The sequence below is a fragment of the Somniosus microcephalus genome, unplaced genomic scaffold (assembly GCF_052327205.1).
Source record: "Somniosus microcephalus isolate GS21.2 unplaced genomic scaffold, FLI_Smic_1.0 unresolved_chr1, whole genome shotgun sequence".
In the NCBI taxonomy this organism is placed as follows: Eukaryota; Metazoa; Chordata; class Chondrichthyes; order Squaliformes; family Somniosidae; genus Somniosus; species Somniosus microcephalus.
Genome location: NW_028225179.1, coordinates 168,972,153 through 168,996,079, shown reverse-complemented (window position 1 = coordinate 168,996,079; position 23,927 = coordinate 168,972,153). Strand labels below are relative to the sequence as shown.

At 51.7% G+C, this 23,927-nt stretch overlaps 2 protein-coding genes across 2 annotated transcripts in view; one reads left to right on the top strand and one right to left on the bottom strand.

Moving 5' to 3' along the window:
- The window catches only part of LOC147096530 (uncharacterized), a 90,678-nt gene extending 70,910 nt beyond the window's left edge, over positions 1-19,768 (top strand). The window contains exon 2 of the mRNA XM_085974136.1: positions 17,932-19,768. Coding sequence (XP_085830262.1) covers positions 17,932-19,174 — 1,243 coding nt within the window. The 3' untranslated portion in view covers positions 19,175-19,768. The remainder of the gene's footprint in view (positions 1-17,931) is intronic.
- LOC147096528 (NACHT, LRR and PYD domains-containing protein 3-like) overlaps positions 1-23,927 on the bottom strand; it is a 582,546-nt gene that overhangs the window by 196,622 nt on the left and 361,997 nt on the right. The gene's annotated exons all lie outside the window — the stretch shown is intronic.

Sequence of the window (23,927 nt, the reverse complement as noted above, 5' to 3'; positions counted from 1 at the left end):
CATAATGCTGGAACTGAGGGTTGGAACCCCATGCAGCCCCCATAATATACTTGCAAACAGTGAAATCACAATGAGTCAAATTTCCAAGCTCTGGCCAGAAGCCAAAAATACCTCTCCTATGTTGGCCCAAATCAGTAAGGTCTCTTCCTTTGTCTCTGTCCAGAAATCCGTAGCACTAAAGTCATTGCAGCAAAATGGCTGCCCTTTATAGTTCAGTCTAAGTGCACTTTAATTAGCGCTCCCCGAGGCCTGCAGGGCCTCTGCTGTGTTCCACCTCACAGTTCTTAACAGCGCCACGCCCACATTGGGCGGGCACCACTGAAGTTCTGGTTTGGGGCGCACAAACGGCGTTGCACGACGAAATGACGTCATAAGTTGCGCGCTCAGCTGCGCGCGCAAACACTTTGCGCCGGCGCTAAATGTCAACTGAAGTTGGGCGTAGGTGCAGATCGTTCTGCGCCCGGCCGCTAAGTGCCTAGCGCTCGAAATCTACTCCTCTTATGGCGCTAACGGCTGGCGAACGCAACTGAATTTCTAGGCCTTTGTGTTTAAGTGGGGGGGAGGAAAGAAGAAGGAGAAGAAAACATCTAGGGGTGTGTGTGAGTGTGTGTGGCTCTTGTAAAAACTAGGGCACACACACCACTAGCAAACACCCCTCCCTATTGCTTGACCTGGGACAGCTGGAGCTGCCCAGGCGAAGTCATCATTTAATTATCACATCATTAAGACCTGGCGGTGGACTGAGCCTGGGCATCGCCAGCTTTATTTTCCCAGGTGAAGACATCTTCTCCCCCCACAAGAAGACCATCAATAGAGACTTATTTTTCGGAGAGTGCACCCCTGCGAGCACCCACCCACCATCTTGAGTGGAGACTCAGCCCCTGCGGCCTCCCTCCTTCCCACCCCCCTTTCTCTCTCTCTTTGTCTCTCTCTAAAGAGGCACCTCATATCCATTAATTGCCCGTTGAGCAGAGGGGAGAAGGCCCCTTTCCCAACTTAATCAACAAGGGGAGAGGTGTGCCTTCACTTTTAAAGCTCCCTCTGCTCAGGGAAAACAACCACTGAGGCCATTAACATCACCAGGCCTGTGACTTGGGTGGGTGTAGCCCTTTATAATAAGCGCCCCACGATGGCGACCACATCATCGCTGGTGACGGGGCCAGCAAGGTCATACGCAAGTGTGGCAGCCACGGCCAGGGCTGCTCCCGCTGCTTCTGCTGCCCCGTCATCATTCCGCCTCATCACTAAAAAACACGGGGTGAAGAGCTACACTCACCCCAACATGACTATCGAGGCGTGCGTGAAGGCCATGGCTGGGGTTGTCGGCCCTTCAGCCATCGTAGCCTCCTCGAAAATGTACGGCAAGGCGGTGTTCTTCCTGGCATCGGAGCGGGCAGTGTCCCTGGCTGTAACCAAGGGGCTCACCGTGGGCGGGGCCTTCCTGCCGGTGGATCCTCTCGAGGCCGCCATGCAAAGGATCCTCTTGTCAAACATTCCGCCCTTTGTTTTGGCTGAGCTCCTCCTCCCCCCACCTACGTCAACTGGGGGAGGCGAGTTTGGGGATAACACCCATCCCACTCGGATGCAGGGAGGCCAGCCTCCGGCACGTCTTCTCCTTCCAGCACCAGCTTTTTGTTCAGCTGGCCCGGGAGGAGGACACCGAGGGCGCTTTTATCATGTGCCACGAGGGGGCTCCCCACCGCGTCATTTGGACGTCGGACGGTGTGCAGTGCCACGCCTGTAAGGAGGTGGGGCACATACAAAAGAACTGCCCTGCCTCCAAGGCCCTAGACAGATGGTCGGATCTGGTGCTGCTCGTCAGCTCCGTACGTGCCGCTGTCAAACCCATGGGCACGGACGAGGGCGCGGGGCCACGGGAACAGTGTCGGATCAACAAATTCCTCGCTGGGCTGCTGAGGGAGTGGCAGTCGAATAGCGGCCGCTCTCCCTCCTCCCATTAGGTTGAGGTTGCACTATGCTCTTGTCATGAAGATAACCATAGCCAGCCTCAACATCAACGGCAGCAGAGATGCGCGCCGTAGATTTAATAACTTCTTGGTCCTCCGGGACGGGAGGTATGCGGTGTGCTTCCTGCAAGAAACCCACACCATTCCGGAGGACGAGGCCACGTGGCTCCTGGAGTGGCAAGGAGGTGTCAGCATGAGTCACCTCACCAACTATTCCAGAGGGGTGGCTATCTTGCTGGCCCTGCATTTTCAGCCGGTTATCTTGTGGGTCAAGGAGCACGTGCCGGGCCGCTTGCTTCAGGTCACTGTGGCCGGTGCGCAGCAAGTGTGCTTCTTTGAAGAAGTGTCCGCTCTTCTGGGCTCCATCAACGTCAGCGAGTGCGTCATCCTCGGGGGAGATTTTAATTGCACCCTCGAGGCGAGGGACCGTTCGGGTCCCCTGCGCAGCCTGGCATTGGTGGAGAAGTTGAGGGACCTGGCCGGGTCCTTTGACTTGGTGGACGTCTGGCGAAATCTCCATCCCGACTCCAGCGCCTTCACTTACGTGAGGTCTGGAGGAGGAAGGTCCAGAATTGACCGCCTTTACATTTCCCGGGCGTACGTCTCCTGCATCTCGGCAGCTTCCATGTGGCCGGTGCCATGCACGGACCACCACCTGGTGTGGGTGGAGCTCACTGCAATGCGCGTGCCGGGGGGTCCGCGTACTGGCATTTTAACAACCTGCTGCTGGAGGACAAGCAGTTCCGGGATTCGTTTCGTCGGTTCTGGGCCGACTGGAGAAGGAAGCGGGGGGGCTTCCCCTCCTTGAGGCTATGGTGGGACGTGGGCAAGGCTCACGTCTGTCTCTTCTGTCAGGAGTACACGAGGGGGTCGACCAAGAGGCGGGAGGCCTGGGTCAGGCAGTTGGAGAGGGAGGTGCTCGACCTGGAGTCCCGTCTCGGTCAAGTCATCGATGACCCGGCCCTGCGGAAGGTGTACGAAGAGAAGTAGGGCACACTGAAGGACCTGCAGCTCGTCGGGTCCCGAGGCGCGTACGTGAGGTCGCAGATCCAGATCCTCCGGGACCTGGACCGCGGCTCCCCCTTCTTCTACTCGCTGGAAAAAGTGGGGGGTCCGTAAGCAGCTCTTGGGGCTGCTGGCTGACAACGGATCTCTGGTCTCGGATCCGGAGGGGATCAGCGCCGAGACCCGGGCCTATTACGGGGCTCTGTTCTCTCCGGATCCGTCCAGCGAGGATGCGCGCAGAGTTTTGTGGGAGGACTTGCTGAAGGTCGGCCCGGAGGGCGCCGAAAAATTGGACACTCCGCTAAGCTTGGCGGAGCTGACCGGCGCCCTCGGCCAGCTCTCGAACGGAAAGTCCCCGGGGCTGGACGTGCTGACCGTGGAGTTCCACAGGGCGTTCTGGGATGTCCTGGGGGGCGACTACATGCGGGTCCTGGGGGAAAGTCTGGCGACCGGGGAGATGCCCCTCTCTTGGCGCAGGGCGGTCATTGTCCTGCTGCCTAAGAGGGGCGATCTCCACCTATTAAAAAACTGGCGCCCGGTCTCCCTTCTCAGCACGGATTATAAAATTTTTGCCAGGGCCATGTCTGCCCGCCTTGGTACCATGCTGGCCCACATGATCCACCCGACCAGTCCTGCACGGTCCTGGGCCGGACTATCCACGATAACATCCATCTGGTCCGGGACCTGGTCCACCATTCCCAGAGGGCTGGTCTGTTGGTCACCTTCCTTTCCCTGGATCAGGAGAAGGCGTTCGACAGGGTGGATCATGAGTATCTCTTCGGGACTCTGCGCGCTTTCGGGTTCGGGACGCATTTTGTCACCCGGATCCGACGCATTTTGTCGCCCGGATCCGACTTCTGTACGCTGCCGCAGAGTGTCTGATTAAAGTTAAAGGGTCCTTGACGGTGCCCCTTCGCTTCGGGAGGGGGGTGGGTCAGGGATGCCCCGTGTCCGGTCAGTTATACGCCATTTGCGTAGAGCCTTTCCTGCACCTCTTGTGGAAGAGGTTGACGGGACTGGCTCTGCAAGGGCCGGGCATGGAGGTGGTCCTCTCAGCTTACACCGATGACATGCTCCTCATGGTCACGGGTCCTGCTGACTTGCGGAGGATGCGGGAATGCCAGCAGATTTACTCGGACGCATCCTCTGCCAAGATCAACTGGGAGAAATGTTCTGGACTCCTGGTGGGTCAGTGGCAGGTGGACTCCCTGCCAGAGGAGTTCAGGCCCTTCGCCTGGAGCACCACGCACCTCCTCTACTTGGGAGTCTACCTTAGCCCTGCCGAGGATGCCTGGCCGGCGAACTGGCAAGAGTTAGAGGCCAAAGTCACCACTTGCTTAGGACATTGGACAGGACTGCTCCGAGTGTTGTCCTACAGGGGTCGAGCGCTGGTCATAAACCGGCTGGTGGCCGCCATGTTGTGGTACCAGTTGGTCACTTTGATCCCTCCCCCTGCGTTTGTCGCCAAGATGCAGAAGAAGCTCATCGACTTCTTCTGGGGCAAAAGGAAGCACTGGGTCTCTGCCACGGTTCTGAGTCTCCCGCTTAGGGAGGGCGGTCAGGCGCTGGTGTGCCTTCGCACCCAGGCTGCGACTTTCCGTCTTCAGAGGGCAGCACGGTGGCATAGTGGTTAGCACTGTTGCCTCACAGCGCCAGGGACCCGGGTTCGAATCCGGCCTCGGGTGACTGTCTGTGTGGAGTTTGCACATTCTCCCCGTGTTTGCGTGGGTTTCCTCCGGGTGCTCCGGTTTCCTCCCACAGTCCAAAGATGTGCGGGTTAGGTTGATTGGCTATGATAAATTGACCCTTAGTGTTAGGGGGATTAAATACGTGGGGTTACGGGGATAGGGTGGGATATGTGTTGGTGTAGGGGTTAAGGGGATCGGGTGGGATATGTGTCGATGCAGGCTCGATGGGCCGAAATGGCCTCTATCTGCACTGTGGGGTTTCTGTGATTTCTGTGAGATGCTGCAGAGATACCTGTATGTCGAGAATCCTCCAAGATGGTGTGCGCTGGCGACGTAGTTCTTCCGCCAGCTGCACGGCCTCAATTATGACATGCAGCTCCTGTTTGTGAAAGTGGGCGGCAGGCGTGCCAGCCTGCGGGAGCTGCCTGTCTTCTACCAGGAACTGCTATGGGTTTGGAACTACGTCGCTTCCAGGCGGAGCTCTCCCCTGTCAGGAATGGCAGCTGTCCTTCGGGAGCCGCTGCTCAGGAATCCGCACCTCCACGTCCGCGGGTTCGGGTGGCTGGCGGAGTGCAGGGCTGTGCCTGGTTGCCTTGTCTCCACTCTTTGATTTACCACATCTCAACAAGTTTGATCCCTTGCCCCCACTATTTAGTGTAAAACCCTCTCTACTGCCCCAGTTATATGACTTGCCAGAACACTGGTCCCAGCATGGTTCAGGTGAAGACCGTCCCAACGATACAGATCCCACTTTCCCCAGTGTGGTGCCAGTGCCCAGGAATCGAAACCCATTTCTCCCACACCAGTCTTTGAGCCACGCATTCATCTCTCTAATTTTATTTACCCTATATGCCAAATTTGCTCGTGGCTCAGGTAAGAATGCAGACATTATTATCCTTGAGGTTCTACTTTTTAATTGAGCCCCTAGCTGCTCACGCTCTCTCAGCAGAACCTCTTTCCTAGTTCTACCTATGTCGTTGGTACCAACATGGACCGTGGCCACTGGCTCCTCCCCCTCTCACTGCAAGTTCCTCTCCAGCCCGGAAGAGATGTCCCGAACCCTGGCACCGGGCAGGCAACACAGCCGTCTGGACTCTAGCTGGTTGAAAGGATCAACAGTAATGGCGGCTGCAAGCCCCACAAGCTCCCACGCTCCAGCCGCCGCGCTGAGTTGTGGCTGAGCCCACGCCTGCGCCCCATGGCCCCGCCCTCTCCTCCTCCACAGGCGCCCGGCCCGGCCCACACCGCGCATGCTCAGCACACACCCTGGGCCCCTGTCAATCATCCTCCCCCCACGCCTGCGCGCTGGGCCCCTGAGCTCCAGGCTGCTGCGCGGGGCTTTCTTTGTAAAGTCGGTGTTGGTGAAGAGCCACAATCAGTGAGGGAAAGTGAGTTTTCCCCCAGATCCGATTGAGATCAGAGGAGGGGAGAGAATAAAGGGGAATCCAAACCTGAGAGTCCGAGGGCTCTGCAGGCACTGAATGGAGCGACTTCACTCGGGTGGAGCCGGAGAGTGCCTCAGGGGCACGTGACTGTGGGCAGCGGGCGGGATTGATGTGTCCGCCGACCAATAGGGAGAGAGATCGCGGGAGCAGTGGGCGGGCGGCGGGTGACGCGCTCTCCAACGTCTTGATGTCATAAAAAGTGCAGGCGTCATAACGTGTTTCTGCTGAGTGCTGTACATCAATGAGTCGGTCTTGAACAGAGCAAGTATGATTAAGAAGTTTGCAGATGATGCAAAAGTTGTCCGTGTGGTTGATAAAGAAGGAGAAAGCTGCAGACTGCAGGAAGATATCAATGGACTGGTCAGGTGGGCAGAACAGTGGCAAATGGAATTCAATCCAGAGAAGTGTGAGGTAATGCATTTGGGGAGGGCTAACAAGGCAAGGGAATACACATTAAATGGTAGGACACTGAGAAGTGCAGAGGATCAGAGGGACCTTGGAGTGCATGTCCACAGATCCCTGAAGGTAGCAGTACAGGTAGATAAGGTGGTTAAGACGGCACACGGGATACTTGCCTTTATTAGCCGAGGCATAGAATATAAGAGCAGGGAGGTTATGCTTCAACTGTATAAAACACTAGTTAGGCCTCGGCTAGAGTACTGCATGCAGTTCTGGTCACCACATTACAGGAAGGATGTGATTGCACTAGAGAGGGTACAGAGGAGATTTACGAGGATGTTGCCTGGGCTGGGGAATTTTAGCTATGAGGAAAGATTGGATAGGCTGGGGTTGTTTTCTTTGCAACAGAGAAGGCTGAGCGGAGGCTTAACTGAGGTGTATACAATTATGAGGGACCAAGATAGAGTGGATAGGAAGGACCTATTTCCCTTGGCAGAAGGGTCAATAACCAGGGGGCATAGATTTAAAGTAATTGGTTGAAGGTTTAGAGAGAATTTGAGGCAAACTTTTTTCACCCAGAGGGTGGTGGGGGTCTGGAACTCACTGCCTGACAGGGTGGTAGAGGCAGAGACCCTCATCACATTTAAAAAGTACTTGGATATGTACTTGAAGTGCTGTAACCTACAGGGCTACGGACCAAGTGCTGGAAAGTGGGATTAGGGTGAAGAGCTCTTTGTCGGCCGGCACGGACATGATGGGCCGAATGGCCTCCTTCTGTGCTGTAAATTTCTATGATTCTATGAGTGAGGGAGTCTGGGGGTCAAGGTTGACTGACAGTCTGTGCTGACCCTTGACCTCCCTTTCCCCCACTCCCCAGGATAGGTTGCCCATTCCAGCTGCTCACTGTGGGGGTGCTCAGCTGATCCCGGCCTGGGATGCAGTTGGGGAGACTGCAGTTAGCCTCAGTGCCCTGGGCTCCTGCTACTGATCACTATCCAGTCACCCCGGCAGCAAAGGCCGAGTCTGCAAAGGGGGCTTGATTTTGTCTGTGATGCCCCCCCAAGGTTGAATAGGCTGCCAACAGTCACTGCACACCCTCACACATTGGCCACTCGGAGGGGCACTAGAAGGCAACCAGTGACTGTATCCCAGCGGATACCCACCCTTCACAACAGAGGGAGGGAAACTTGAATGACAGTTTAAAAAACTAAAAAGGGCAGGGGGAGTTCTCCCTGTGTCCTGGGGCCAATGTTTATCGCTCACCCAACATCACCAATACAGCTTATCCAGTCATTATCACACTGCTATCTGTGTGAGCTTGGTGTGAGTGAATTCACTGCCACGTTTCCTGCCTGAAACCCTCATCCAAACCTTTGTTACCTCCAGACTCGGCTGTTCGTACCCTAACTCGCACCAAGTCCCGTTCACCCTGTGCTCGCTGACCTACATTGGCTCTCGGTCCAGCGATCTCATCCTTGTTCTCAAATCTCTCCATGGCCCTCGGTCTCTCCCTATCTCTGTAACCTCCTCCAGCCCCACAACCCTCCCCGATCTCTGCGCTCCTTGATATACGATGATCAGCCATGATCTCATTGAATGGCGGAGCAGGCTCGAGGGGCCGAATGGCCTACTCCTGCTCCTATCTTCTATGTTTCCCACCCCTCCAGCCAAATCCTCTGGTAGTCTCCTAGCTCGTCCTGTCATTAATTCATAGGGGGTCAGTCTGGTCGTTCGTCCTGGGGTGGCTCGCAGCCTCATTAGTATGCTGGGTAATGTTTCCGACCATCCCTTCCCTGTTTCTTGGATGACTTTTGTCAGTGTGTTTTTCAGTGTCCTATTCATTCTTTCTACCATCCCCCAGCTCTGGGGGTGATATGGGATGTGATATTTTTGTGTCACATGTAGCAGCTTACAGATTTCTTTCATTATTTTGCTGGTGAAATGAGTGCCGTTGTCTGAGTCAATTTGCAGAGGCACTCCCCAACGGGGTATAAGCTCGGTAGCCAATATTAGTGCAACTGTTTGTGCAGAGCAGTCTCGGGTGGCAAAGGCTTCCACCCAGCTGGTAAATTGGTCAATTATTACCAGGCAATATTTCTTCCCCCGGTCCTGCGCTAAGGGGCTGGTAAAGTCAATTTGTAAATGTTCCCAGGGTCCTTGGGGCCTGGGTTGGTTTGCTACTCTAACTCGACATCTCTGTCCTACATTATTCTTGCGCACATTACACAGCGGTGGCAATATTTCACTACTTCCCGACCCATCTTTGGCCACCACCAGTACTGTGTCAGTAGGTGCAACATGTTACTTCTGCCAGTATGTGTTACACCATGGTATAGCGCCATCAGTTGTTGTCTACAACATTCCGGTGCCACCACCTGGTTACCTGGGCCCCATTTCCAAATTCCATCTTGTAATTGCGCGCCAGCTTGTCTCCATTTCTCCTTTTCCTCTTTACGAGTATTTTCTTGTAGCTCCATTATATTCACTTCCTGTACCCCACTGACTATCATGACCATATTTATTTTGTTTTTGAACGCGTCCTCTGGTTGCATTTCTTCCGCAGCTAGTTTTGCGGCTAGATCTGCATACCTATTCCCCATAGGGGCCTGGTCCTGGGGTTCATAGAAACATAGAAGGTAGGAGCAGGAGTGGGCCATTCGGCCCCTCGAGCCTGCCCCGCCATTCAATGAGATCATGGCTGATCATCCAAATTCAGTACCCTGTCCCTGCCTTCTCCCCATATCCCTTGATCCCTTTAGCCTTAAGAAATATATCCAACTCCTTCTTGAATATATTTAATGAATTGGCTTCCACTGCCTTCTGTGGTAGAGAATTCCACAGGTTCACCACTCTCTGGGTGAAGAAATTCCTCCTCATCTTTGTCCTAAATGGTTTACCCCTTATCCTTAGACTGTGACCCCTGGTTCTGGACTCCCCGGCCATCGGGAACATCCTTCCTGCATCCAGTCTGTCCAGTCCTGTTAGAATTTTATAAGTTTCAATGAGATCCCCTCTCATTCTTCTAAACTCCAGCGAGTATAAGCCCAATCGACCCAATCTCTTCTCATACGTCATTCCTGCCATCCCAGACATCAGCCTGGTGAATCTTCGCTGCACTCCCTCCATGGCAAGAACATCCTTCCTCAGATAAGGCGACCAAAACTGCACACAATACTCAAGATGTGGTCTCACCAAGGCCCTGTACAACTGCAGCAAGACATCATTGTTCCTGTACTCAAACCCTCTCGCTACGAAGGCCAACATACCATTTGCCTTCTTAGCCAGCTGCTGCATCTGCATGCTTACCTTCAGCGACTGGTGCACAAGGACGCCCAGGTCTCGTTGCACTTCCCCTTCTCCCAATCTATTGCCATTCAGATAATAATCTGCCTTGCTGTTTTTGACACCAAAGTGGATAACCTCGCATTTATCCACGTTATATTGCATCTGCCATGCTTCTGCCCAATCACCCAACCTGTCCAAATCATACTGGAGTTTCTCGGCATCCTCCTCACAGCACAAACGCCCACCCAGCTTTGTGTCGTCTGCAAACTTGGAGATATTACATCTAGTTCCCTCGCCCAGATCATTAATATATATTGTGAATAGCTGGGGTCCAAGGACTGATCCCTGTGGTACCCCACTAGTCACTGCCTGCCACTCGGAAAAAGAGCCGTTTATTCCAACTCTTTGTTTCCTGTCCGCCAACCAGTTCTCTATCCAAGTCAATACCTTGCCCCCAATCCCATGTGCGTTAACTTTACACGCTAATCTCTTATGCGGGACCTTATCGAAAGCCTTCTGAAAGTCCAAATACACCACATTCACTGGTTCTCCCTTATCTATTTTACCAGTTACATCCTCAAAAAATTCCAGTAGATTAGTCAAGCATGATTTACCCTTTGTAAATCCATGTTGACTTTGTCCGATCCGGTCACTTGCTTCCAAGTGCTCTGCTATTACATCCTTTATAATGGACTCTAGCATTTTCCCCACTACCGATGTCAGGCTTACCGGTTTGTAATTCCCCGTTTTCTCTCTACCACCTTTTTTGAACAGTGGGGTAACATTAGCTACCCTCCAATCCATGGGAACTGTTCCAGAGTCTATCGAATTTTGGAAGATGACCAGCAATGCATCTACTATTTCTGGGGTCACTTCCTTCAGTACCCTAGGATGTAGATTATCAGGCCCTGGGGATTTATCGGCCTTCAATCCCGTCAATTTCCCTAACAGCATTTCCCTACAAATATTGATTTCTTTCAGTTCCTCCCTTTCATCAGACCCTATGTTCCCCGACCTCTCTGGGAGGTTATTTGTGTCCTCCTTTGTGAAGACAGAACCAAAGTATGTGTTTAAGACCAGGACCAGTACAAGATAGATTAAGGCGATACTTAATACAACTAAATCAGGAGGTACAAGCACGAAATAAAGAAGTAAGGAACCAACAACAGATTAAAGATCTAGAAAGGCAGAATGCTGGACTTAAACCAGATGAGTTGCCCAGAATAGGTCAACAGGTAATGACGCAAGTTATCGGAAGAAAGGGAATGGGGCCCGTTGTATGGGGCCATGTACTGTATTAATGACAAGTGATACGTGTGTTTGTCTACAGGAACCGATGGGTATGCGATGGAAGCAATGGACCCAGGTGAAACCATTTAACACTAAAGACCCCCATTCTACCCTCTCCTCTAGGGGAAAGAGCTCGGAAGACGACCAGACCTCTGTTTAAATTACAGATAAACATGGATCCAGTCGACCCTTTATATCAGAGGGTCCGTCTCGGGGAGAAGAAGCTCTCCCGGTTTACCCTTACACCTGAGAACTCATTTTTAATGTGGAAGCAAGTCATCCTCGGTTCCGGGGGACTGCCTAAGAAGAAAGAAGAAGATATAATTGGAGTAAGACTTCTTTACTCCTGTACTCAAATCCTCTTGTAATGAAGGCCAGCATACCATTTGCCTTCTTAACTGCCTTTCACGACCACCAGACGTCCCAAAGTGCTTTACAGCCAATGAAGTACATTTGAAGTGTATTCACTGTTGTAATGTGGGAAACGCTGCAGCCAATTTGCGCACAGCAAGCTCCCACAAACAGCAATGTGATAATGGCCAGATAATCTGTTTTTTCGTCATGTTGATTGAGGGATAAATATTGGGCTCAAAACACCGGGGATAACTTCTTCGAAATAGCACCACGGGATCTTTTACGTCCACCTGAGGGGGCAGGCGGGGGCCTCGGTTTAACGTCTCACCCTTCGGACGGCACCTCCGACACTGCAGCGCCCCTTCATTACTGCCCCTCCGACAATGCGGCTCTCCCGTGGCACTGCCCCTCCGACAATGCAGCTCTCCCGTGGCACTGTCCCTCCGACAGTGCGGCGCTTCCGCAGTACTGCCCCTCCGATGGCGCGGCGCTCCCTCAGTACTGCCCCGCTGACAGTGCGGCGCTCCCTCAGCACTGTCCCTCCGACAGTGCGGCGCTCCCTCAGTACTGCCCCTCCGACAGTGCGGCGCTCCCTCAGCACTGTCCCTCCGACAGTGCGGCGCTCCCTCAGCACTGTCCCTCCGACAGTGCGGCGCTCCCTTAGTACTGTCCCTCCGACAGTGCGGCGCTCCCTCAGCACTGCCCCTCCGACAGTGCGACGCTCCCTCAGTACTGCCCCTCCGACAGTGCGGCGCTCCCTCAGTACTGCCCCTCCGACACTGCAGCACTCCCTCAGCACTGCCCCTCCGACAGTGCGGCGCTTCCTCAGCACCGTACTGGAGTGTCAGCCTCGCTTTATATGCTCAAGTCCCTGGAGCGGGATTTGAACCCACAACCTTCTGAATCTGCTATCCACTGAGCCACAGCTGACTCCAGTCTTTTACACAGTTTCATGATAACTTCCTTGCTTTTGCACTCTACGCCTCTCCTAAAGCAGGGGAGTTATGATGAATTGTTAAACAGTTATTTTCTGCAGAGTGACCAAGGCTGTCTGTACGAAACAATTTTGCATTTGAAAGAAGCTTGTATTGTAAAGCTTCTGCCCCTTTGCCAGGCCCGCTGCCTGCGGCCCCTCTCCCAGATTCCAGCCCCAGCTCTGTGCTGCCTGCGGCCCCTCTCCCAGATTCCAGCCCCGGCTCTGTGCTGCCTGCGGCCCCTCTCCCAGATTCCAGCCCCAGCTCTGTGCTGCCTGCGGCCCCTCTCCCAGATTCCAGCCCCAGCTCTGTGCTGCCTGCGGCCCCTCTCCCAGATTCCAGCCCCGGCTCTGTGCTGCCTGCGGCCCCTCTCCCAGATTCCAGCCCCAGCTCTGTGCTGCCTGCGGCCCCTCTCCCAGATTCCAGCCCCAGCTCTGTGCTGCCTGAGCTGCTCTCACCTGGGGACAGTGCGTCACAATCGGGCCCAGCGCACCTGAGCGGGAGAGGAGGCCCCGCCCCCTTGCCGCGCCGCCATTGGTTGGAGGACCAGGCCGCCCAGTTCAGTCCTCCCACCTCAGCCCTCTTCCTATTGGTCAGAGCTCCCGTCAGTCAGAATCACATTGGTCCGGCTCACTCTGCCACCCCGCGCGGCTCAATTCGTTCCGTTGGCGTCCACGGAGGTCCCGCACGCCTCTCAGGTTTGGATTTTCTCGTCTTTTACTTTATAATCTCGCTCTCCGCTCCCCCCTCACCTCGATTTAAATCGATTCCCCAACACTTGACTTTACCTCGGCCACTGATTCCGCCTCTTCCCCGGGCCCGGGCTTCCGTCTGCTCCCCGGAGACCCCGCGCAGGCGCACTGGCAGCCTGGTGTTGTGGAGGGGCCGAATGAGCATGCGCGGCCCCGCCTCTCCACATTTAAAGGGACACCCACCCCCTGCACAATTAAAGGGACACCCACCCCCTTCACATTTAAAGGGACACCCACCCCCTTCACATTTAAAGGGACACCCACCCCCTCCACATTTAAAGGGACACCCACCTCCTCCACATTTAAAGGGACTCCCTCCCCCCCTCTCATGTCCTCTACTGTGGAGGAGGAATTCCTGGAGTGTTTACGGGATGGTTTCCTGGACCAATATGTCGAGGAACCAACCAGAGATCAGGCCATCTTAGACTGGGTATTATGTAACGAGAAAGGATTAATTAGCAATCTTGTTGTACGAGGCCCCTTGGGTCGGAGTGATCATAATATGATTGAATTCTTCATTAAGATGGAGAATTAAGTAGTTGACTCAGAGACTAGGGTCCTCAATTTAAATAAAGGAAACTACGATGGTCTGAGGCATGAGTTGTGTAGGATTGATTGAGGGTTGACGGTGGATAGGCAATGGCAAACATTCAAAGACCGAATGGATGAACTACAGAATTTGTTCATCCTAGTTTGGCATAAAAATAAAACAAAAAAGGTGACTCAACCGTGGCTAACAAGGGAAATTAGGGATAGCATAAGATCCAAGGAGACATTTTAATTGGCCAGAAAAAACAATAATCCTGAGGATTGGGAGCAATTTAGGATTCAACAAAGGAGGACAAAGGGATTAATTAAGAGGGGGAAAATAGAGTATGAGAGTAAGCTTTCAGGGAACATAAAAACTGACTGTAAAAGCTTTTATAGATATGTGAAGAGAAAAAGATTGGTGAAGTCAAGAGTAGGTCCCTTGCAGTCAGAATCAGGGGAATTTATAATGGGGAACAAAGAAATGGCAGACCAACTAAATACATATTTTGCTTCTGTCTTCACAAAGGAGGACACAAATAACCTCCCAGAGATGTCGGGGAACAGGGACTGCGGGGAGGATGAGCAACCTGACCACAGCACCGTGGAGAAGGGGGCCATTCAAGTGGGGGGAGTTAAAAGAAATGTTGTAGTGGTGGGGGATAGTATCATTAGGGAGATAGATAGAGTTCTTTGCAGCCGCAAGCGAGAGTCCCGAAGGCTCTGTTTGTCTGCCCGGTGCCAGGGTTAAGGACATCTCCTCTGGACTGGAGAGAAACTTGGAGTGGGAGGGGGAGGATCCAGTTGTCGTGGTCCATGTTGGTACCAACGACATAGATAGGACAAGGAAGGAGGTTCTGCTGAGAGAGTTTGAGCAGCTAGGGGCCAAATTAAAAAGCAGAACCACAAGGGTAATAATCTCTGGATTATTACCTGAGCCACGAGCGAATTTGGCTAGGACAAATAAAATTAGAGAGTTAAATGCGTGGCTCAAAGACTGGTGTGGGAGAAATGGGTTTTGCTTCCTGGGACACTGGCACCAGTACTGGGGCAGGAGGGAGCTGTTCCGTTGGGATGGGCTTCACTTGGCCAGTGCTGGGACTAGAGTCCTGGCGGATCATATAACTAGGGCTGTAGAGAGGGCTTTAATCTAACTAGTCGGGGGGAGGTTCCTAGAGAGCAAATAATAAAAATGACAACAGAGAAGGTCATAGACTTAGGTAGCAGTGGGGAAATTAAAAACCAGAGCGTGTCAGGAAGGGGCAGAAGGTATGGAGTAAAAGGTAAAGTAATAAAAAGGGCAAAAGCAGGAACTAAGTGTCACAAAACATCTTTGAAAGTCCTCTATCTGAATGCACGTAGCATTCGTAACAAAATAGATGAGTTAATGGCACAAATATCTACATATGGGTATGATCTTGTGGCCATTACAGAAACATGGCTGCAGGGTGACAATGCCTGGGAATTAAACATACCAGGTTATTTAACGATCAGGAAGGACAGGCAGGAAGGAAGGGGAGGTGGGGTGGCTATGTTAATAAAGGAAGGAATCACTGTAATACAGAGAAATGATATTGGGTCAAAAGATCAGGATAATGAAACAGTTTGGGTGGAGGTAAGGAATAATAAGGGGAAAAAACACTAGTGGGCGTAGTCTATAGGCCTCCGAACAGTGGCAACTCTGTTGGACGGAGTATCAATCAGGAAATAGTTGAGGCTTGTAATAAGGGAACATCTATAATTATGGGGGATTTTAACTATCATATTAATTGGACAAATCAAATTGGGCAGGGCTGCCTTGAGGATGAGTTCATTGAGTGTATTAGGGATGGGTTTCTTGAGCAGTATGTAACTGAACCGACCAGGGGGCAAGCAACCTTAGATCTGGTCCTGTGTAACGAGACAGGATTAATTAAAAATGTCCTAGTAAAGGATCCCCTTGGATGAGTGACCATAACATGGTTGAATTCCATATTCAATTAGTTTGAGCTGTAAAATGTGAAAGGAAAATTAAAAATAAACTTTCCCAGGCTCACAGATCCTGACCAGGCCGCTTTACAAAATGGCGGCGGGCCGATCCCAGGCCCCGCCTCCTCCTTCGCCGCGATTGGTTGGAGGACCAAAGCCCTTCGGTCGGTCCTCCAGGCTCCGCCTTCCCTCGCTCATTGGTGGAGAGCTCAGTGTCAGTTGGTGCACGCCGGCGACGTCGTGACGTTGCAGGGTGGGCGGTTGGAGCAGGCGGGAAATTAAATTTTTCTGTTGTTATTTCGGATTTCCAACATCTGCAGTATTTTGCTATCGTATCCCCTCCCGTCAGCGTCCTTTGTCCCACTCAGCCGTCACAAGTCCCGCCCCTCGGACTCTCCGATTGGTTGGAGGACCCGCCGCCGGCTCGCTCCTCCAGCCCCGCCCACTGGGTGCCGCTAGTCCCGCCCCTCGGGCTCCCCGATTGGTTGGAGGACCCGCCGCCGGCTCGCTCCTCCAGCCCCGCCCACTGGGTGCCGCTAGTCCCGCCCCTCGGGCTCTCCGATTGGTTGGAGGACCCGCCGCCGGCTCGCTCCTCCAGCCCCGCCCACTGGGTGCCGCTAGTCCCACCACTCGGGCTCCCCGATTGGTTGGAGGACCCGCCGCCGGCTCGCGCCTCCAGCCCCGCCCCGCTCTCTCCCTATTGGTGGGAAGCTTCCGTCAATCAGGCGGCTGGCCCGGGTGACGTGTCCCCGAGGAGATCACGTGCACCGTCCAAGTGCCGCCGCTCGGTCCGGGGCCTCGCGGACTCTGAGGTTTTTCTATTTCTCTCGATTCTCTCCCAATCCACCCCGCGCCATTCTCCACCCAATCGGAGCGGAGAAAACTCACTTCGCGTCACCGATCGCGACTCGGGAACCAACACCAAGGCCTTTCCCCGGAATGGCCCCGCGCCGACTCCGTCCGGCAGGATCCGAGTGCGCAGGCGCAGCTCCCAGTGGGGGAGGGCGGTTGGTCTCCTCTGTGCATGCGCGGACCGGGCGGGGTCGCTGTGGCGGACTCGGCCCAAACCGCCGTCCCGTGTGCGCATGCGCGGGCTCTCGGCTGTCCATCCACCAACCGCCAGAAGAGGTCGCTGGTGAGACCAGTGAAGAAAGAAAGACTTGCATTTATACAGCGCCTTTCACCACCACCGGACGTCCCAAAGTGCTTTACAGCCAATGAAGTACTTTTGAAGTGTAGTCACTGTTGTAATGTAGGAAATGCGGCAGTCAGTTAGCGCACAGCAAGATCCCACAAACAGCAATGTGATAATCACCAGATAATCTATCATTTTTTATGTTGATTGAGGGATAAACATTGGCTCGGACACTGGGGATAATTCCCCTGCTCTTTCCCACATTACAACAGTGACTACTTCATTGTAGTACTTCATTGGCTGTAAAGCACTTTAGGATATCTGGTGGCACTATACAAATGCAAGTCTTTCTTTCCTGAAATAATGCCATGGGATCTTTCACATCCACCTGAGAGAGCAAACAGGGCCTCAATTTAACATCTCATCCGAAAGACGGCACCTCCGACAGTGCCGCACTCCCTCAGCATGCACTGGAGTGTCAGCCTGGATTTTTGTGCTCAAGTCTCTGGAGTGGGACTATGAACCCACAACTTTCTGACTCAGAGGCGCGAGTGCTACTCACTGAGCCACTGGCTGACACTAAAGAGCAAGCAGTTCTGATGAATGGTCATCGACCTGAAACGTTAACTCTGTTTCTCTCTTCACAGATGCTGCCTGACCTGCTGAGTATTTCCAGCATTTTCTGTTTTTAATTAAAGAAACGAGGGAGTGATTGCTGACAGGAAGAATGTTGGGTTGTCCTGCGCATGCGCACCTCCCTGGCGGCTGAGGCGAAACACCGACTCGCCCCCACCTGAGCCGCTCACACGTACCAGATGTTGCGGCTCCGCATGCACGCCCGATGTTCCAACCACGGGGTTTTGTGTGCTGAGCATGCGTGTTGCGGACTGATCGGGACGGGCGATTGTAGAGCAGGAGGGAGAGCGCGGGTGCCATGAGCACATGCGCGGGACTCAGAGTCAAGAGTGCTTTCTGGAGCGCGGGGGGGCTTGTGGGTATTACAGCCGCCATTACTGCTGATCCTTTCAACCAACCTGTGCAGCAGCTGGGGCCTGAAAATCAGCTTCACTGCCCCTAGGTTCGGAAAGGGGAAAATTAAACAACAGTTTGCCTCTGATCCTTTTCTGATCTCAATTTACAGGGTTATAGAAGTGGAGCAGTTACAGGCGGGAAGCTCAGACCAAACATCACGTCAAGATCTGACAGAGTCGCTGGATTCATCAGGACCTGAATATCATCGGCCTTTGCACATGGAAGGAGAGAGCAGGGATCGCAACGCAGACAAACCACACACGTGTTCGGTGTGTGGACGCGGATTCAGCCGATCGCCTGACCTGGTGAGACACGTGCACCGTCACACCGGGGAGAAACCGGGTAAAGGTGGGGACGGCGGGAAGGGCTTCAGTTCCCTGTCTGCATTGGAAGTTCAACGGCGCAGTCACCCCAGGGACAGTCCGTTCACCTGCTCCGTGTGTGGAAAGGGATTTGTTTGTTCATCCCACCTGCAAACACATCAGGGAGTTCACACTGAGGAGAGACCATTTCAGTGTCCTGACTGTGGGAAGAGCTTTAAAAGCGCTCAGTATCTGAAGGCACACCAGCTTGTTCACACTGATGAGAGACCATTTCAATGTTCTGACTGTGGGAAGAGCTTTAAAAGCCCCAGGGAACTAAAGCAACACCAACTTGTCCACACTGATGAGAGACCATTTCACTGTCCTGACTGTGGGAAGAGCTTTAAAAGTGCTCAGCATCTGAAGGGACACCAGCTTGTTCACACTGATGAGAGACCATTTCAATGTTCTGACTGTGGGAAGAGCTTTAAAAGCCCCAGGGAACTGAAGGGACACCAGCTTGTTCACACTGACGAGACAGCCGTTAAATGTTCTGACTGTGGGAAGAGCTTTAAAAGCCCCCAGGAGCTGAAGCGACACTGGCTCCTACACACTGGGGAGAGGCCGTTCACCTGCTCTGTGTGTGGGAAGGGATTCACTCGGTCACCCCACCTACTGACACACCAGCGAGTTCACACTGGGGAGAGGCCGTTCACCTGCTCCGTGTGTGGGAAGGGATTCATTCAGTCATCCCACCTGCTGGAGCATCAGCGAGTTCACACTGGGGAGAGACCGTTCACCTGCTCCGTGTGTGGGAAGGTATTCGCTCGGCCCTCCAACCTGCTGGTACATCAGCGAGTGCACACTGGGGAGAGGCTCTTCACCTGCTCCGTGTGTGGGAAGGGATTCACTCAGTCATCCAACCTGCTGAGACATCAGCGAGTTCACACTGACGAGAGGCCCTTTAAATGTTCTGACTGTGGGAAGAGCTTTAAAAGCTCTAACATCCTTAAGGGACACCAGCGACTTCACACTGATCATAGAATCTAACAGCACAGAAGGAGGTGATTCGGCCCATCGTGTCTGTGCCAATCGTGTCTTTGAAAGAGCTGTCCAATTTAGTCCCAAACCCCAGCTTTATCCCCAGAACTCTGCAAACTAGTCCTCTTCAAGGACTCGTCCAATTACTGTTTGAAAGTTCCTGTGGAACCTGATTCCAGCATCCTTTCAGATGGTGCGTTCCAGATCTGAACAACCCTCTGTATGAAAACAATTCTCCTCATTTCCCTCTAGTTCTTGTGGTAACTATTTTAAATCTGTGACCTTTGGTTACCGACCCACTTGCCAGAGTGAACAGTTTCTCCCTACTTGCTCGATCAAAACCCCTCATCGTTTTGAACATCTCTATTAGGTCTCCTCTTAACCTTCTCTGCTCTAAGGGAAACAATCCCAGCTTCTCCAATCTCTCCACATAACTGAAGTCCCTCATCCCTGGTACCATCCTGGTCAACCTCCTCTGCACCCTCTCCAAGGCCTTGACATCCTTCCTAAAGTGTGGTGCCCAGAACTGTACACAAGACTCCAGCTGAGGCCAAAACCCTGCAGCTGTACAAAACCCGGGTTAGACCACACCTGGAGCACTGTGAGCAGTTCTGGGCATCACACCTTAGGAAGGATATATTGGCCTTGGAGGGAGTGCAGCGTAGGTTTACCAGAATGATACCCGGACTTCAAGGGTTAAGTTACGAGGAGGGATTACACAAATTAGGGTTGTATTCCCTGGAATTTAGAAAGTTAAGGGGTCATCTGATCGAAGTTTTCAGGATATTAAGGGGAACAGATAGGGTAGATAGAAACTATTTCTGCTGGTTGGGGATTCTAGGACTGGGGGCAGAGTCTAAAAATTAGAGCCAGACCTTTCAGGAGTGAAATTAGGAAACACTTCTACACACAAAGGGTGAAAGAAGTTTGGAACTCTCTTCCGCAAACAGCAATTGATGCTCGGTCAATTGTTAATTTTAAATCTGAGATTGATAGGTTTTTGTTAACCAAAGGTATTAAGGGATATGGGCCAAAGGCGGGTGTATGGAGTTAGGTCACAGATCAGCCATGATCTCATTGAATGGCGGAACAGGCTCGAGGGGCTGAATGGCCTCCTCCTGTCCTATGTTCCTAACCAGTGATTTGTAAAGGTTTAGTGTAACTTCCATGTTTTTGTATTCAATGGCCCTATTTACAAAGCCAAGTATCCCATACGCTTTCTGAACCGCCTCACCAACTTGCCGTGGCACTTTCAAAGACTTGTGAATATGGACCCCCAGGTCCCTCTGCTCTTGCACCCCCTCAAAATAGTCCCATTTAGATTATACGGCCTCTCCCTGTTGTTTCTCCCAAAGCGCATCACTTCACACTTATCTTCATTTAATGTCATCTGCCTTGTGTCTGCTCATTTCACAGTCTGTCTCTGTCCTTCTGAAGTCTGCTACTACTACACTCACAAAACTTGGCAACATAGTAAATAGTATCATCCGTAAAATTTGAAATTGTTCACCTACACCCAAGTCCAGGTCATTTATATCTAACAAGAAAAGCAATGGTCCTAATTCCGACCCCTGGGGGAGCCCACTGCATACTTCCCTCCAGTCAGAAAAACATCCCTCAGCACTGCTCACTGCCTCCTCTCCCTTAGCCAATTATATACCCAAATTACCATCAGCCCTTTAATTCCCTCTGCTTCTATTTTCAGAGTAAGTCTCTCGTGGTATTTTATCAAATGCCTTTTGAAAGTCCATATATACAACATCTGCTGCACTACCTTCATCAACCCTCTGTTACTTCATCAGAGAACTCAGTCAGGTTAATCAGACACGATTTACCTTTAACAAATCCATACTGGCTGCCCCTTATTAATCCATGCTTCTCCAAGTGAGAATTCATTTTGTCCTTGACAATGGTCTCTAGTCGTTCACCCACCACTCACAGAATCACAGAAACCCCACAGTGCAGATAGGGGCCATTTCGGCCCATCGAGCCTGCACCGACACATATCACACCCGATCCCCGTAACCCCTACACCAACACATATCCCACCCTATCCCCGTAACCCCACGTATTTAATCCCCCTAACACTAAGGGTCAATTTATCATAGCCAATCCACCTAACCCGCACATCTTTGGACTGTGGGAGGAAACCGGAGCACCCGGAGGAAACCCACGCAAACACGGGGAGAATGTGCAAACTCCACACAGACAGTCACCCGAGGCCGGATTCGAACCCGGGTCCCTGGCGCTTGTGAGGCAACAGTGCTAACCACTATGCCACCGTGCTGCCCCTGTAGGGGTCGCAAAATCCCCTCAGCCCCCGAAGATCGGGAAATATTAATCCACATCGTGGACGAAGACTTGTGTGATTTAAATTGTCTCTGGGTTGGACAATGTTTTAAAACATACCCAGAACCGCAAAAGGCTGCGTTAAAAAGCTCGTAAGCTAGGCAGCACTTGGACACTGGAATCAAAGAACTTTGTGAAAATCGCACACTTCAAGATTGTACATTTTATTAAAAGATGTACTCTTGAGTTTTGGACTGTTTAAATTGCCCAGGGCATAAAAATGGCTGAACAGACCTCATGGAAACAGAATTTTAAAAGGCAGCAGAAAAGGACAGACAGGCTGTTCGCATATGAAAAGCTCAGCGCTGCCCTGTAGTAAGTTTGAATGGAGCCCGAGCTGTCAGTCACCCTGTGGTATTGGGCGGGTCTGGTAACCTACAAGCTGCTTGTTTACACTGGGGAGTGGCCCATTTGAATCAGCCAATCATCGGACAGCAAGCACAATGGGTTGCTAACACACATCCATTCACTGAAATTGACTCTACTACGTGATGTCTCCATGTATGAATGGAGGAAGTTAAAAGCCCTTCTCTTGTGTATTCGGAGTTTTCGGTGCAAAATTGCGCACGGACCTTTTCGGCGCGAAAACAGCAGGGACTCCCAGGGTATAAAGATTAAGCCCAGGAAGTCCTCTGCCCCCTTTTTTGCCTCTTTTACACTTTGGACTGCAGGTGAGCAAGGCTTCTGACCCACTAGCAAGACAATCTAGGGAGAAGTAAAGGGGTGGTAATTTAAGGGAAATGTTGCTAAGATTGTACGGTTAACATTGTAGCCATTTATCCCTCATTTTTGCCGTCTGCCTTCCCCGGTTAAGCAATTTTACCGTGATTACTTTGATCGTGTGGTGTAGTTTTTTTAGTTTTAATAAAATTTGACTTTCTTGCATCCAGACTATTTGTCCGTTTTTAATATATCATTAATTATAAGTTCCTCCAGTCAGAACTGGAGGTTTTTTTTTTAGCAATTTGAAACCGCTGATTGAAATTGGTCACAGTGCAGTGGCAAAGGCTGCCTGACCAGGTAAATTACCGTAAACCAGGTAAAGGATGCCCACCTACAAATTGGCAACCACGGCAGGACTGGAGGAAGTTTTTGATAGGATAAGTGGTCTGGATCTGGAGAAAGCATCAGCTCTTGCTTTTCTTGCTTTCAGTCTGTGGGTAGCCCTGCAGAAGTTAGCGGCAGCATGTAAGCTGACCTATTATAGTATAGGTGGCTGGGTTAAGAAGGGTGAGATGAGGGTGCGGGAGGAGGTTACAGAGGCCAAGAATCGGGAGTCAGAGTTTGAAAAATGCCAGGCGGAGGTAGAACGCCTCATAAGAGAGGTGAATGAGGCCAGAGATAGTGGGATGAGGGTGTGGGAAGAAAATGCACGCCTCACACTAGAGGTCACAAAATGCCAGGCAGAGATAGAGCGCCGTGTGCAGGAAGTCACAGAGGCTCGGGACAGTGAGCTGAGGCTACAGGAGGAAAACGCACATCTCCCCCAAGAAGCTAGCGAGGGCAAAAGCCACACGAGGCACAAGATAGAGTTCCTAAAGTGCCAAATTACAGAAGCAAAGAGTAACGAGATGAGACTGCGGGAAGAGAATGCCTGCCTCACCTCAGAAGTAACAGAGCAGGAGGAAAAGGTTAGGGAGGTAAAGGCAGCTTATAGGCTGGCCTGCGACCAAAGATTTAGTGGAGCAGATCATACCCCATTTAACAGAAAGATAGAGAGTTTGGGTATGGAGTTATTAAGGACTTGAAATAAAGAATAGATTTGCCTTTCTAATCTAGGCTTTATTAACTTTAAAAAATCCAGTAGCACATCTTTCAACACCAGTCTCCAAGCATGACTGGAGAGAACTGAATTTAAGATGGCCACCACAGATCACCTGACATGAACTACCAATGAGTTTACAGCATATATCTCAAGGTAGAAACAAACAACCAATTACAATACTTCTTACTAACAGAGAGAACAACCACCACATTCACCAATCACAATACTTCTTATTAAACATAGGAATAATCACCACATTCACCCCTTCTTTTAAAACATGCTCCAACCTAAATAACCTTTACAATTTATAATTAATTTATTTACAACTAAAATACAAATATAATATTTCAACAATTTTAAAACATTACTATCAATTTAAAAGTCCATTTTCAATCGGTCGACCGGATATCTTGTTCGTGTCGACCTTCTTAACCTTGGTGAAATTCCTTGCCCTCCCACACCCGGAGACACCGAAGTATCTTCTGCAGGAAGGCTATCCATATCTCGATTATCAACGGTTTCCGGATTGGAAATCCCATCAGGAAGTAAACTGGGACGGTCATGAACATCCATCAAAGGCTGACTAATAGAAGTATAATTATCTGCAATAGGATTGGAAATATTCGTAGTATCTATAACAACATCCAC